This window comes from Sander lucioperca, chromosome 5, assembly GCF_008315115.2.
Source record: "Sander lucioperca isolate FBNREF2018 chromosome 5, SLUC_FBN_1.2, whole genome shotgun sequence".
Classification (NCBI taxonomy): Eukaryota; Metazoa; Chordata; class Actinopteri; order Perciformes; family Percidae; genus Sander; species Sander lucioperca.
The window spans coordinates 30,446,888-30,463,254 of NC_050177.1; the positions used below are offsets into that span (position 1 = coordinate 30,446,888).

Below are 16,367 nucleotides of genomic sequence, written 5' to 3' on the forward strand. Positions count from 1 at the left end.
CAGAGTGTGAGGACGTGCCCTGAAAAAGCATAATATGATGACTTTAAAACATGCATGGAGTCAGAAAAGAGATGCTGTTAGCAAGTCTGAGCATGCTTTTCCTGTAGATTGTTTGAAAGGAGTGTGCAACAGGTTGACCAATTATCTTAGCGCAAACTTTGAGTTGATTATATAATTTAGTTTTGAGTTTAGGGCTGCTGCTACTACTGCTACTTTGAATCATATGTTGGATCCATACATTAAACGAGAATCTTACCGACTCCGTGTGCTCCGGCCTTGCAGCTGTAGTGAAGCAGCGTCATGTCCGTCAAACCGTCGCGGTCGTTCACGTGGCAACCACGCTTCAGGATCTGAGACAGAAAAACAAAAAGAGAGACACGCGGGACAGTTCAAAGACACCGTTAGCACTTTGTTACCCCATGACACTCCTTTTTAACCAGCTGAATTGACTGTATTATCATAAATAGTGGATTTAATGTCAACCCGTTCTCACTCCAAACTCATAAAATACGGACGTTTGGACAGTGGCTGTCAGCGTGTGAAGCGACGACAAAAGCGCCCGTCAGCGTGTTTGTAGAACATACCGGGGAGAGCAGCAGCTACACCAGGTTTAACGAGTAGTATGTAAGGACGAAATTCCACGTAAGGAGGTTGGTTGAGGGGGTGGATGGGTCAAACACAGGACTTTCACCCAGGAGACCGGGGATCGTGGGTTAGGGTTATTGCTAGAGATGGCCCGATACCATTTTTTGCTTCCCGATACCAATTCCGATACCTGAACTTGCGTATCGGCTGATACCGAGTACCGATCTGATACCAGTGTGTCATATATTTAATTATATTTTAACAGCTGTATACTACTATCCCTGTATGGATGATATGATGTATAACAGCTGTATACTACTATCCCTGTATGGATGTGATATGATTTCTATCTTTGTTGTCGGTCTGGCTCAGGTTAAACTCTTGAACAAACACAAACAATGAACGCCCAGAACTTTCTTTAATTATCCATTTTGACAGTCCGTTATAAAACGGAAAAAAGAACATAAATAAACTAGTTTAACGTAGATTTTCTTTAGGGCTTTCTTACGTGGTATCAGATCGGTGCATAAACTCCAGTACTTCCCGATACCGATACCAGCGTTTTAGGCAGTATCGGAGACAATACCGATACTGGTATCGGTATCAGAACATCTCTAGTTATTGCCTCGTGTCACGGAAGTCGCAAGTCACAGAAACGTAAGCCCACCCAAGACCTCTTCCTAACCCTAACTGCGTCAAAAGGGACGGCAATAGTCCCGACCAAACGCGTTTAGTTAAACTGCGTTATATGACGCTAAAGGAGACTTTTAGCATCAATAACAACGACAAAGGCACCTGACCAAGCGTCCGTATTTTACGAAATGGGAGCGACCACAATGTGGTGTTAATGTATATGTAACTGCCAGTTTCTATTGTTCTCTTCAAGTATTGTTGCTGTGTGAAATTCCTGATATCTACAACTCTTTTTGTTCCCGCCCTGATGCTCGTAATTACAGTCTGAACGTTTTGACATGAACGCACCATCAACCCCTAATTCTTGGGCTTATAGGCACGAAGATGGCCGACCGACCAGATAACTAGCGGCCACAACAGGCATCAGCTGGTTGCAGCGCCAGTTTGTGGAGCTTTTGGTAACACACGGGGACGTTTTTCTCGTTTTTTACGGGATGGCCAGCACGAAATACCCTATGAGGAAAGGACGCCTCACACGCCGGGAGACGGCCGTGGGGGACGGCCACTGGGGACGCGCCACAATAATGGGATGGCGGAGGTTGGGTTTAGGAAAAACATTACAGGGACGGGGCGCCTCACACGCCGGGAGACGGCCGCTGGGGACGCGCCACAATAACGGGACGGGGCGCCTCACACGCCGGGAGACGGCCGCTGGGGACGCGCCACAATAACGGGACGGGGCGCCTCACACGGCGAGAGACGGCCGCTGTGGACGCGCCACAATAACGGGATGACGGAGGTTGGGTTTAGGAAAAACACTACAGGGAAAGGGCGCTTCACACGCCGGGAGACGGCCGCGGGGGACGCGCGACAATAACGGGACGGTTGTGATTAGGAAGACTACGGGAAACTAAACACGCGGGACGCGATCCCCGCTCGCCCGGGTCAAAGTCCTGAGTTGTGTGACCCATCCACCCCCCCGACCAACCTCCCTACGCGGATTTTCGGCTCTTTATACTACTCCCTACCATTTTCGTGCTGTGACCATGAAATATGCTTCCCATTGAAATACATGACTTCACATTTCCGTGCTGGCCACCACGTAAAAAACGAGAAAAACGTGCCCGTGAACACGTATCAATAGATTAAAAATAACGTGACATTTACACAAACTGCCGTGAGACCGGGCTGAAATATGGCCTATACACACAGGTTCATACTGCTAGTCATCAGGGACTCGATTGTGTTATTGATTGCTCTCTCTAACTGACAGATTGAGAAAGTAATTTGCCCACAGGGCCATACATCTCTACAATCTATCTATCTATCTATCTATCTATCTATCTATCAATGATGACCCGCAAAATTGCAATCAAGATAATAATATGAGGCTTTAAAAACAACTTTGTGGAGGAAGTCGCAGCAATTGTCTGAACCAAAATCATTCTGCCTGTTTTCTGGGTCATTCCTCCAGGCTGAGTCATCGTCCTGCTGAGTCATGGTAGAGTCTCCGAGACGCTCTGTTCCCCCCCCCCTCTCTCTCTCTCTCTCTCTCTCTCTCTCTCTCTCTCTCTCTCTCTCTCTCTCTCTCTCTCTCTCTCTCTGTCTATCTCTCTCTCTCTCTCTCTCTTTTAAAGTCCCTGCAGCCATTTTATCTGGGTCTGCTTCGCCATCTTTGTGTTTCTGCTTGTGTTACCGACATTATGCGGCAAAATGGTTATGAACCATTACATTTTAGAGTTCAAATGTAGTATTTAAATTAATGTTAGGGTTAGGACTGGGGTGAAGCATCCTAAAATTAGGATATGTCACCAAGTAAGAAATATAATCTCAACAACAGAAATTTGGTCGTACCTTCTACAAAGCTGTTTGGCAGTTATTCTGTAGCAGCTTTAAATCCTGTAATGATTACTACATTTGGATCAGGATTTGTGTCTTGAACAGAAGGAAATGTGTAAGGTTTTGTGTAGCATTCAGGTTTCGCTCCTACAGCTTTAATGCCTCACGCCGCTCAGCGGGATTTCATTGTTCATTATCTGTGTGTGTGTGTGTGTGTGTGTGTGTGTGTGTGTGTGTGTGTGTGTGTCCAGAGCGTTGAAAGTGGGTCAATGTGACAATGACAGTCGAGTGAGGATTCAGGCTCTGTGCCAGAACGACTGTATCCCCAATTCTCCACTGGGCGCGTACGCCTGTGCTGCGTTCCTGCGTCTGTTGCTGTTATGATGGAGGATTTGCACCGTAATCTTTTTATTTGTAATCTTCTGCATGTGTGTGTGCTGCTGTGCGTCCCTGTGTGTGTAACAAGCATAGTGTGCGCGCGCTGTGCACGAGTCTAGGAGCATTTTACTAATTTGCTGTTAAAATAACAATGAAATGCTGCGTTATTGACTTTAGACCAGGTTTTTGTTGGTCAATGGTGCGATCACTTCCCGCTGCCTCAAGATAGTAATACGCCCAGAATGCACCTGAACACACCTCCCTGTAAGACCAGCACGCCCAGAATGCACCTGAACACACCTCCCTGTAAGACCAGCACGCCCAGAATGCACCTGAACACACCTCCCTGTAAGACCAGCACGCCCAGAATGCACCTGAACACACCTCCCTGTAAGACCAGCACGTCCAGAATGCACCTGAACACACCTCCCTGTAAGACCAGCACGCCCAGAATGCACCTGAACACACCTCCCTGTAAGACCAGCACGTCCAGAATGCACCTGAACACACCTCCCTGTAAGAGCAGCACGCCCAGAATGCACCTGAACACACCTCCCTGTAAGACCAGCACGCCCATGGGCGCACAGATGGGCGCAGGTGCATTTGCTATTTAAACGACGCGGGCGCTGGACGGGAAACTGACAACTGTGTCGGTCTTAAACTAGCAAAGACAGTTGCGTTGGGCTTTGCGCTGCGCCGGGTGCAAGATAGGGCCCTTTATGTTCTCTCCACTAGCAGTTATCAGTCTTGAATCTCTTGAATGACCGCTGACAGGCAAAGAAAACTGGCTCCACCGTCCTACAACCGCCATGGCCGCACCTGATTGGACGATTCACTCGTGGGCCTGTGTGCTCCGGGCTGCCACAAAACTGACACAAAACAGGGAAGCTGAAAGTGCGTCGGTGTGTCTGTTCTCACCTCTTTGCCGATGATGTCGATCTTGTGCTGCACCTGGGGAACCCATTGACGCACGATGGCGAACAGCTCGGGGATGGTGGTCTGAGGGTCCATCAGGATCTCCAAACACGCCGGGTCATTGGGGTCGAAGAAGGTGAAAGCTGGAGACGGATGGAGGCAAGAGAAGTTAGAAGTTAAACCCAGTAGGACCATGAATACCTTACGGTTAAAGAGAAACAGAGGGGGACCTATAGGTAACGTACTAGGGTTGTAACGATACGTCCATCTGGATTGATATATTGTTTCAATGGTCAACGTTTCAATATCATCAACGCAGAGTGAAATATCGATGCAACGTATATTCCCATCCGATTAGATTGAATTTGGTATTGATGACGCGAAAAATAATAACGGTAACTCCACTGAAATTATTTGAAACTAAAGTAACGAGCCAATTTTGTCAAATGTAAGGAGTAGAAAGTACCGATATTCGTGTTAAAAATGTAAGGAGTAAAAGTCGGCACAAAAATAAATAGTAAAGTACAGTAAAAATATCTGAAAAATCTACTTGAGTACAGTAACAAAGTATTTGTACTGTAAAGAAAGTACCAGACAAAAAAATGAATATAAGAGGAAAGAACAGCGAGAAGTAAATGAGGAATGTAACAGTAGCTCATTGGAGCTGGTGATGCCAAAAGCTTTCTGTCACAGTCATCAAATGAGAAGTGATCCGTGAGCTGATTCTCTTCCTGTCGCCTCGGCAGTCTCTGAGGCAGATTTCATTTCACTGAGTAGCAACAAACGTCTTAACTGTCAACAGCTCAGGAGTCAATACCAGAGAAGGTGCCTCGAGTCTGAGACTCGGACTGGAGTCGCACTTAAGTCGCACAAACAGCTGACTTCAGACTTGACTCGGGCTCGAGCTTCGAGACTCGTCAACAACCTGTTTTCATGCAATCATTGCTTTTTAAATCTAAATTCATTCATGTATTTCTATTTCCTTTTAACAGGGCATATACTTTGGGGAAACGTATGACGAGCTGCATGTCCCCTGCCCTTTGCCATAATGTGCAACGTAACGAATGCGCCATAGGCGCCGATACCGTGGGTGCTCGAGCTCCGGAGCACCCACGGAAAATACTGAGCACCCAGTGCCAGACTGCCAGTAGGCTACATTCATTTAAAATTAAACATTGCAGTTGGTGCTAAGTGGAGCGTCTGTCATAGTGTGCCTAGAGGCTACTAGACAGGTGGAGTTGATTCGTAATTTCCCACGAAGCTGATCACGGTTATGTGTTCATCTCCAATCCTATCTGTATTTGTGAGAAGTGGAGCTGTCTTGAGGTGAAAGATAGTCTACTTTACGGCTTTATTATCGAGTCAATAGGCGTGTGTGTTCGTGTCAGCCGCTGTCCATTTCCTAAGGTTCTGAAATGCAAACATTTTTTGACTACTTAAGGGCGTGCGCCCATGAGCACCCACGGAGGAAAACATAAATCGGCGTCTATGGCATGCTCTGTGCCGTTTGTGCGCGCACTCACATAAGTGTAAAAATGCACTGACGATGGCGACACCAAGTCCTCCCGGAGTTGTGCCTTTTGTCATTAGTTTTGCTTTCAATAACTTGGTAAACAGTGGCAGTAAACTAACAGCTACATGCAAGGTGTGTGGCACCAAGATAAATGATGCGGGATCAACAACGTCGAACTTCATCAGGCATCTCCAAACGCACCCAGATAGGTCAGTCACACGCTAACGTGAAAGAGACGTTACATTTAGCATATATATCGTCACAGGTAACAAGCTACCCATCGCAAAGTGCTGTGCTAATGCTGGGAACAGGCACATTGTATCTTTATAGTTGCATCCAGATCAGATGGCCAGAGACTTGAGACTCGACTTGGACTTCCAAACAATGACTTGTGAACATCTCTGGTCAATATATAATATAATATATAATATATGGGAAATAAATACTTGAGATTAAGTTGCTTTTTTTTTACCCTTTCATCGGGTTTTTTCTCCCCAAGTTTTTCTGCTTTTACTGGAACTTTTTTGACGCTTTTTTTAATGATTTTGTCAGATTTTTTTCCACGTTTTTGTCACTTTTTTACATCCTGTTTTGTATCTAACTGTCAAAGGAAAAGTAAAAACTACCTATTCTGATAGCTGAACTTGCGTGTCGGCTTGTAAGGCCTGACTCCTGTGATTTCACCTGATACCTTTGGACAAAAGCGTGAATAAATTAAACCAACGGCTGCCTGAAAGGATTACAAATTAATTTAAAAAATGACAGCAGGAATGCCATAAATACGAATGAATGATTGCCTGTTAAAACGTACAGACTGTGTTCACATTTAGACAGAAAACAGTGTGTGGCAGGCTGAGGAGGAGCTCTCTGTATTCACTGCTGGATAACGGAGACGACATTCAGAGTGTATAATGGAGCTGGCCTACCCCGGGATGGTCTGAGGAATACCAATGAGCCTGTCGTCCATAACGGGAGTCATTCCAGAGCTTTTGATCGATGAAAGCGGTCAGTAATACAGACTGGATGTCTATGAATCAGAGAGGTTCTGTACTTTTACCGCTGCATGCTCCGTGTGTTTTGTAGAGTGTGTTTTTGTAGTTTTGTTAACTCATTATTAACACTGTGAAGACGAAGATGAAATTATCTTTGGAAAACCCCTCAAATTGTCAACTGCCCCCAGTGAAGATTCACAATTCAGTAATCAGTCAACTCCCAATCTGGATGTCATGATAGACGAAAATCTCTCATGGACCCGTCATATAGAATTTATCTGCATCTGTGTTTGTTTTCTCCATAGATTAAGATCCTTTGGAGCTAGTAGCCAAATAACGTCTTTGTTTTTCACATCAGTAATTCAGAGTATCATGCTCTATTGTGGCACTGCTTGGCTGAGTAGTCTATCAGTTAAAAATACATGTTTTGCACAAAGAATATCAGCTTCTGCCTTCAAACAGACGCTTTAGAGTTCATTCTTTCAATCGCGAAAGACTTAAAAACTCTTTCATACATCAATCTATCCTGTACTTACTGTCGCAAATTACCGTATAGTACAGGACATTAGCTGTTTAAGTTTAATTACTAATGTTAACTATCATTTTAGTGATCAATAATTATCCTGTGTCTATGTTATCTCCTTACATATACCTACGCTCTCCGTCTCTGCTAGATTGGGAATGATTGAGATTTCTCTTGGCACAGCTACCAGAAGACTTCCAACTTTCAGACACGTTGCTCACGTCACATCTACGTCTTCTCTCTCAGTTGGAGGCTGCTCAGTAACGCTCAGCCATCACCGGAAAAGGTCTTCTAATATCCTTCACTGGTCTCCGTCCAGAGACACGGGATCTGGTGGTCCGTTATATATGGATTTTATGAGAGTGAGAGGCCGGGCTCTGCACTCGCCTCAGTCTGTTTGCCTGTTGCTTGTTTATCTATAACATGCAATACCTTTAACCCTCTGGGGTCTGAGGGCATTTCCACATATCTTCTTAAATTCACCTTTTTAGGGTATTTGCATATAACTGATCCCTGTGTGTTTCATATCAAAATGTTCAGAACAAACTCAGCTTTCCGTAACGTGACGTCCACATTTTTTCTAGAGCGATGCGTGAAGAGATAATTTGGCGCTAAAGCTGAAACGTTGATATTGGCTTTTTGAAATTCCTCAAATCTCTTCTGAAAACATACCTTAGAGGAGAATTCCGGTCGATTTCAACACGTAGCTCTGTTGTTTTTGGTCGGGGACTGCTGTCAGTAGCGAGAAAAACGAAAATGATCGGTGTTGCCTACACCGAGTTATGCTACTGCTAGCGTTAGCACCCAGGCGGCTGAAATGGGGCAGTTTTTAAACGTGCTTTTAGCCTCTTAACATGTTCGAGATATCATTACGAGTGCCTTGAACTGAGAATATTTGGTGTAAAACAGACCGGTGATGCCGTTCTGCCCTCAACCACACCAAATATTCTCTGGTCCAACTCAGCTAGAAACACTACCGAGCCTGTGTGTAACCAACATGATCTTCACCTGATTTTACCAGAGAGTACGCAGCTGTCCTGCTTTTCTTACAGACATGTGAACTCACCACAGAAAGTTTGGTTCATGGACTCTGCTGAGACTGAATAAGGGAAATGCTGGAATGGATATTTGCCGTTATTTTACCACGTTTATTTAACCACGGCAATTCGTGACCATCTTTTTTTTGGTGGAAAAAATACGTTTTGGAATATTGGATTAAATGAGTTTGACAGTTGACTAAACAGAGTCAGGCTATGTGCACTGGCTGAATTAGCACAACTTGTATGTATTTCTTTCACATGTACTGCAGTCAGATTCACTGTGTTCACTCAGAAGGAATCACTTCACATGGGTAGGCACTTGTAATGACATCTCGAACATGTTAAGAGGCTAAAAGCAGGTTTAAAACCTGCCCCGTTTCAGCCGCCTGGGTGCTGACGCTAGCAGGAGGATAACTCGGTGTAGGCAACACCGATTATTTTCATTTTTCTCGCTGCTGAAAGCACTCCCGGACCACAAACAACAGAGCTACGTGTTGAAATTGTGTTAGCATAGCGTTAGCTTTCTGGCTCAGAACTAAACTGAAGGGTTCTATCAGCTGAGCGGACTATAAATATCTCCCGTTGCTAAGGGTGGCAAGTCGTATCTAAGGTCCTTTTTATTTCCTGGAGGAGTGAACAACGTTTGCGTTGCATAAGAACCTGATGGATGGGGATGATTGTTCCAGGTATTAGTCAAACCCTCAGGCGTAGCCAGGGGAACAGAGTTATTGTTTGGAAAAACTTTTAGATTGTAAAACGAATTAAAATATAAACTTATGTTTTAAAAATACCGTCCTCTGGGCACGCCTCGCCGTCGTCCATTAATACCTGACATACCGGGCATTAACCCTTACTAGAGTTTAGATTCTCTGCTTTTTTTAATCATTACTTTATTAGCCTAACTGGCAATTTCCACTGGATGCGTAACGGCTCCGGAACGTCGACGGAGTCATTAGGTTTCCATTAAAGTCAATGTGTGTATTTCCACTGACTGACAGAGTAGTTTCCCCTCTACTCCTCTGGATGGAAACTAACTGTTGCTGGTTTTGTGGTTCTATTCTATGTGAATTCGCGAGATCTCGTGGGTCCTCGTCATGGCCGCAGCCGTGCCGCAACAAATCCGGACCTGGTGGGGATTGACGGACGGCGGAGGACGCCGCCGGTCCGCAGACGTTCCGCATCCAGTGGAAATCCACAGTAATTGGGAGGGGAGAAAGCTATGCCATAATCAGAAATATTATCTATATAGGCTATATTTAGGCCAAAGTAACAAATGTGTCCAAAACGTTACACAAGTTGGACTATAGTTACAAAATGCAACACGTGTCATGCGCGGAGTCTCCTCCTCTCGCACACATCACACCGGGCCTGCTGGGCTTAAGTGCAACATGGAGCTTGAGGATGTAAAGAAAAGAATGATAGTCAGCCTTCAACGTCCTCTTTTGTTACTTCTCCAAGCATGAGGGCGAGGCAAGCCCTCACAGAGAAATGCGTTGAGTTTTTTTTTTTTTTTTTTACGTTTCTTCATTCGGATCCATTTGCGATCCGTTCCATTCTGAATAAACTAACAGCAGTTTACATGCTTTGTCCTTGTTGCATTACCGGTATTCATTAAGATAATTCTGAACAGATTTCTGCAGTTCACAATGTGCACGGGCTCGGGTTGGGTCGGACTTGATTTTTTTTGGGCCCGATCTAAGCTCTACCCCTTACACAAACGACAGCAGCTCCTGCACTAGCTGGCTAGCCAGTCCTTCCAGAAAAATGCAGAGTTTTTTTGTGATTGTTGCGGGCAAAAATCCTTGATTATGCGGCACGTTTTCTTAAAAAATGCGATGGAATATGCGGGATATTTATGCAATTTTATGCGATGAAATTGCGGGAACGTGCAAAAACTGCGGTTTCATCGTGGCTTCATCGCGGGGTTTGCAGCTTTTCGATGATGTTCACGTCACGTAATTACGTCACTTCATAACGTTCCCATGGCAACAGGGGAAAATGGCTGCTCTTGTGTGAAGTAAACGCAACATTTTTCAACTTTCTGCTAAGATATATGTGTGACTTTTTTGCAACGAAAATGCAGGGATTTGGAAATCATGCAAGCCCCGCATATTTTGCACAGAAATCGACAATTTATGCGGCGAAAGTGCGGCGTATTTGGAAAAATGCGGCCCCCCGCATAAATATGTGGACTTTGGCTGATTATGCATTGAATTATGCAATCGCATAATCGCGTTTTTCTGGAGGGACTGGTATTTCATCCGACTGCTGAATGAAAATGATTCCTGTGAAACTCATTTTCATTCTTTAAGGTGGTACGGCTTACTGTAGTCTTTGGGCAGCGGTGCCTGGGCGGAGGGGTGCACCATGGGTCGGCGGCGGGGCTCGTGAACCGGACTCTGGTACTCGGACACTGACAGTGGCTCGGGCTCGGGCTCAGGCTCTGGCTCGGGCTCAGCAGACGGTGGAGCCTCCTCTTCCTCTCTCTCGGCCTCCTGCTCGTCCACCTCCTCCACGTCAGCTCTCTCCTCTCCTTCCTTCTCTTCTTCCTGCTCATATTCCTCCTCTTCCTCCTCCTCCTCCTCCTCCGTCAGCGCCTCCTCCTCCTTCTGGACGCGGTCCTCCTCCTGCTCCTCGCGGTCGTGCCTGTCCTTCTCCTGCACCTCCAGGTTCTCCTCTTTAGTCATGGTGAGGGCCTATCAGAGGAGAGAGACCACACAGAACACTCACACCGGTCAACAGGGCCACGTACATTCACATCAGCACGGCTGAAAGGCTACACATCTTTCACCGCAGGCTAAAACACACACATCTCGTCCGAATGCACCTTGGGTACAATAAAAATGTAAATTAACTAGGGCTGCGTAACGGCTAAGAAAAAAGAGGGTACTAAATAACAGTTGGTGACATTAAAGAACGGCTTGTTTATTGCTAAGGCCATACGGTCAAAATTAAATGATTTAATAATAATGTATAACTATAACAATAACTTATTTCACTAGTAAATTGCTGTTGAATGACAAAAACAACCACCAGATGGGAAAAGGACATTTATAATAACTTCAAATGCACCACGAGGCTGTAGTTTACCAGTTTCATTGAACGCACCGTCTGTGTTGTTTCTCCGACAGCAGCTGCAGATTGTTACATCCCGCTGTTGAATCCTCTACAGTAAAACAGTCAAACTTTACACCGTTTAGCGTTAGCTAATCTCAGATTAATTAATCGAAATTAACGCGTTATTTTGACAGTCCTAAAATTAACCCTTGTGTTGTCCTCGAGTCAAATTTGAGGCTCGATGGTGTTTTAAGCCTCCAACGTCGACTTCCAGGCAGCTAACCCTAACCTTAACCCTGAACATAACCATTGCCGTGCTGCTTGGAAGGCGACTTTGGGGGCAAAAAAACATCAAACACCAAATTTGAACACGTTTTCAACGTTTATTATATCCGAAATATTCTGCCAAATTGCCAAAAAAATAACGTGGATGTACGGTGGACAAATGCAAACACAATGTTTTTCCCAGGAAAAATAAATGACTACTTTCATTGAGTTTTCTGTGTTTAATACAATTTTATAGCATTTGAAAAAAACAGTATATCCTGACTAGTGATAGACCGATTTTGTCAGCCGGCCTATGAATCGGGCCGATATTTGCGTTTTTACGTGTATCGGCATCGGCCGATACGCGGCTGCTGCGTTCGCCGATAGCTTTTCTAGAGATGGAATGTATCAGTATCGTCTCCGATACTGCCTAAAACGCTGGTATCGGTATCGGGAAGTACTGGAGTTTATGCACCGATCTGATACCACGTAATAAAGCTCTAAAGAAAATCTACGTTAAAGTAGTTTATGTATCTTCTTTTTCCGTTATAACTGACTGTCAAACTGGATAATTAAAGAAAGTTCTGGGGCGTTCATTGTTTGTGTTTGTTCATGTTTCACAAAGAGTTTAACCTGAGCCAGACCGTCAACAAAGATAGAAATAATATCACATCCATACAGGGATAGTAGTATACAGCTGTTATACATCATATCATCCATACAGGGATAGTAGTATACAGCTGTTATACATCATATCATCCATACAGAGATAGTAGTATACAGCTGTTATACATCATATCATCCATACAGAGATAGTAGTATACAGCTGTTATACATCATATCATCCATACAGGGATAGTAGTATACAGCTGTTATACATCATATCATCCATACAGGGATAGTAGTATACAGCTGTTATACATCATATCATCCATACAGAGATAGTAGTATACAGCTGTTATACATCATATCATCCATACAGGGATAGTAGTATACAGCTGTTATACATCATATCATCCATACAGAGATAGTAGTATACAGCTGTTATACATCATATCATCCATACAGGGATAGTAGTATACAGCTGTTATACATCATATCATCCATACAGGGATAGTAGTATACAGCTGTTATACATCATATCATCCATACAGGGATAGTAGTATACAGCTGTTATACATCATATCATCCATACAGAGATAGTAGTATACAGCTGTTATACATCATATCATCCATACAGGGATAGTAGTATACAGCTGTTATACATCATATCATCCATACAGAGATAGTAGTATACAGCTGTTATACATCATATCATCCATATTCCCGGCATTATTTACAGACAGGCGTCCACAGGCAGCTCTGTGTTGCTGGAGACGCTGCAGTTCCCGTGCAGACCATGCACTGCCCCTCCCCCACTAGCAGAGTGCTGGTCCTGGAAGCCTGGCAGGCTTTCAGCACCATGGCAGTCAAGTTAAAGTTAAATTACAAATCAAGCACTTTATTTCAATGGCTACTTTTCAGGTTTATTGTTTTCTTAAATTATTTAAATGTGTTGACAAAGGACATTTTGTGATGACCTGATTATATCTGCCTTATAATATGTCAGCAAGCAATGCATCATCAAGGCTGTGTTGTAGATGTTGATGAAAGCCTTTCACCCTTGCACAGTTAACCATATTATGCAGTGCACCCATCCATATGATGCACATTGCACACATAATTTGGGTGATATGAATGTGAGATGATTGCAGAAGTGACACTGATCTGTGTTTTTGTTTATTATTTTTAAAGAAATGGCAAAGCAGATTCCCGAAAACAAATCCAGTGTGGCAGGGTTTTACATTTTTATGATGGAAATTGAGGGAGCAAAAGCAGTATCGGCTCCAAATATCGGCTCAAGAAAATCGGCGGCCCGTATAGATCATCGGCTAAGGCTGATGAAAAGAAAATCAGTATCGGCATTGGCACTAAAAAATCCATATATAGTGGCAAAAGGGCAACGAAAAAAAGTCTGTGAACAAAAACTTCAGAAAAGGTAACAAAATGTTGTAAAAAGTGACAAAAACTAGACAGGCCAAAATTCATTGTGAACCTAAATTGATATGTGGGCCGGATTCGGCCCTCGGGCCTCGAGTTGGACACGTGAGTTAGACTGTCTTCTGGCTTCTTGGGTTTTCTGTTCTGCTGTGTTTGTGAGAGAGAAATAGACGAGGAGAAAGCTAATTGACCCACTGCATCGCTCTGATACCGGCAGAGCAGCTAAAGAGGCTAATGCTAACGCTCCCTGTCCGTCATTAGCAGTTGACAGGCCTGACTGGATTGAATCTACTCTCCACTTTAACAAATGAACCAGACTCTGAAACCCATCCAGCAGCCGGCCGCTCCCTCCATCCTTCCCTCCATCATCACACATCCCAAGGGAGGGAGGAGAGGAAAGCACAACTTAAAGAGATGAGATAGGATAGGGATCCTTTCCATAATGTTGTCAGACACTTAGAATAATAATCTGAGCCTGTCAGCGGCAAAAACACAACTTTTAGTGGACGCTAACTGACGCTGAACATTGGTCCAATAAGGGTTATTTTCAGGCCCGGTTCACGCTCAATACTGCACATATCTCAAAAAATGTTGTTCACGTTAGTCACTAATGGTGTTTTTCCACTACATGGTACCTGTGTAGCGGAGTTAATAATTCCACTTGCCATTAAAAGGTAACTTTTCATTTGGCTAGTAGTTCCCATATGAGACAGGCTTTTTATGTAACATGAGCGCCATCTATTGGTGCTATTCTGCAGACTTTAGGGTAAATTCATACACACCATCACCAGTCTGCAGTAGCCTGTTTCATGCTAAGTCGCGTACATTGAGCTCCACTGTTATAGTTAGGTAACTGTGTTCATTGGGATAATGTTATGTAGTATATGATGTGCATGTAGTATATCCATCCACACGGGAGGTCTCAAATTTTATATTAGAGGCCAGTTTTGTTTTTGTTTCTTTTGTTTTAGCTTAAATGAAAAAGCACGCCACGTTGTGCTGGCTCGCTAGTCTGGTTAGCCTAGCTTGATAAACTAACTTTTATGATACAACCGTGGCAACAGTAAACTGATCATTTCTATTTTCATTTTAGCTAACTGGAGCTCTTTATGGTGACGAATGCGATTGTGAGACACTATTCTGCTGTTTACCAGAATAAACGGCTGTGATAGCCAACGAAGAGCGACGGATTCGTCTGTAACACAACACAACGCAAGAGAGAGAGAGTACACATCCGTTACACCTGCTCGACACTTTTTTGGTTTTCCGTTATGATAAAAAGTCCCTGTTACCTGCCAACAGGTACTTTGTTTAGTCTCACCTCCGTCGAGGATCCCAGCGAGCTGAGGCGATACCAAAAGGTGACGTGAAAACCTGCAGACTCCTGATTGGTCGGAGAGAATCGTCACTAATCACTGCGTCATCATTGCTTCTGGCAAACACAGCCACATGCCGAGAATCAACAACACTACACACCTTCCACGCTCTGTGTGTGTGTCGCGTTAGTTTAGGGTTAGGGTTAGGGTTCGAGCAGGTACCATGTAGTGGAAAAACGCCATAAGACACTAATGCATGGGAAGATAGGGTTCAAAAACAGTGAATTGACCTTTAAATCCTTCCTGCATTGGCACTAAACATTGGTGTTCAGTGCCAATCTCAGGCTGCCGGTTCACCGAAACAATCAGATCTGAGTCACCAAGAAGAATAAATTCATCTGTGTTTGCACTCTGAGCTGCAGTGTGAACGACGCCACAGAGAGAGCAGAAAGAAGCCATTTAAATAATATTAATAATAATGTTTTCACAGACTCTGTTGTTAGAACACACAGGCCTGAAATACACACACACGCTCAGTATACATGCACGAATGGAGAGATGTCAGTGAGGAGGCGGCAGCTGTCGATGGACAGGCACCCAGAGCAGCTGGGGGTTCGGTGCAGAGCACCTTGGAGGTGAACTGGCACCTCTCCAGCTACCAGTCCACCACCATACTTTGGTCCGTATGGGGACTTGAACATGCGACCCTCTGATTCCCAACCCCAACTCACTACTGACTGAGCTACTGCCACCCCTAAAATGTATAAACATAACGCTAAACCAGTAACATCCTCTTTATCATATGTATCTGACACACACACACACACACACACACACACACACACACAGACACAGACAGATGCACACAGACAGATGCACACAGACAGATGCACACAGACAGAGAGCAGCTCTGTTGTTTCCTAATCTGAGTCATCTTCTGTCTGCAGCAGCAGCAGCAGCTATATGCTAAGCTAACAGTTGCATCAGGCATTCACACAGAGATTTACAAATACAGTCGATCAACGTCAAATTTGACTTCAAATTATTAACAAATGCATTTTACGTAAACAGACAGACAGACAGACAGACAGACAGATAGATAGACAGACAGACAGACAGACAGATATATATATAGATAGATAGATAGATAGATAGATAGACAGACAGACAGACAGATAGATAGATATATAGATAGATAGATAGACAGATAGACAGACAGACAGATAGATAGATATATAGCTAGATAGACAGACAGACAGACAGACAGAC

At 44.1% G+C, this 16,367-nt stretch overlaps 1 protein-coding gene across 2 annotated transcripts in view; it reads right to left on the reverse strand.

Moving 5' to 3' along the window:
* clip3 (CAP-GLY domain containing linker protein 3) overlaps positions 1–16,367 on the reverse strand; it is a 38,346-nt gene that overhangs the window by 20,782 nt on the left and 1,197 nt on the right. For both annotated transcript variants that reach the window (XM_031304069.2, XM_031304068.2), the window contains exons 2-4: positions 10,745–11,114; positions 4,354–4,493; positions 257–350 (exon numbers count right to left, since the gene is read on the reverse strand). In XM_031304069.2, coding sequence (XP_031159929.1) covers positions 257–350; positions 4,354–4,493; positions 10,745–11,105 — 595 coding nt within the window. In that variant the 5' untranslated portion in view covers positions 11,106–11,114. The remainder of the gene's footprint in view (positions 1–256; positions 351–4,353; positions 4,494–10,744; positions 11,115–16,367) is intronic.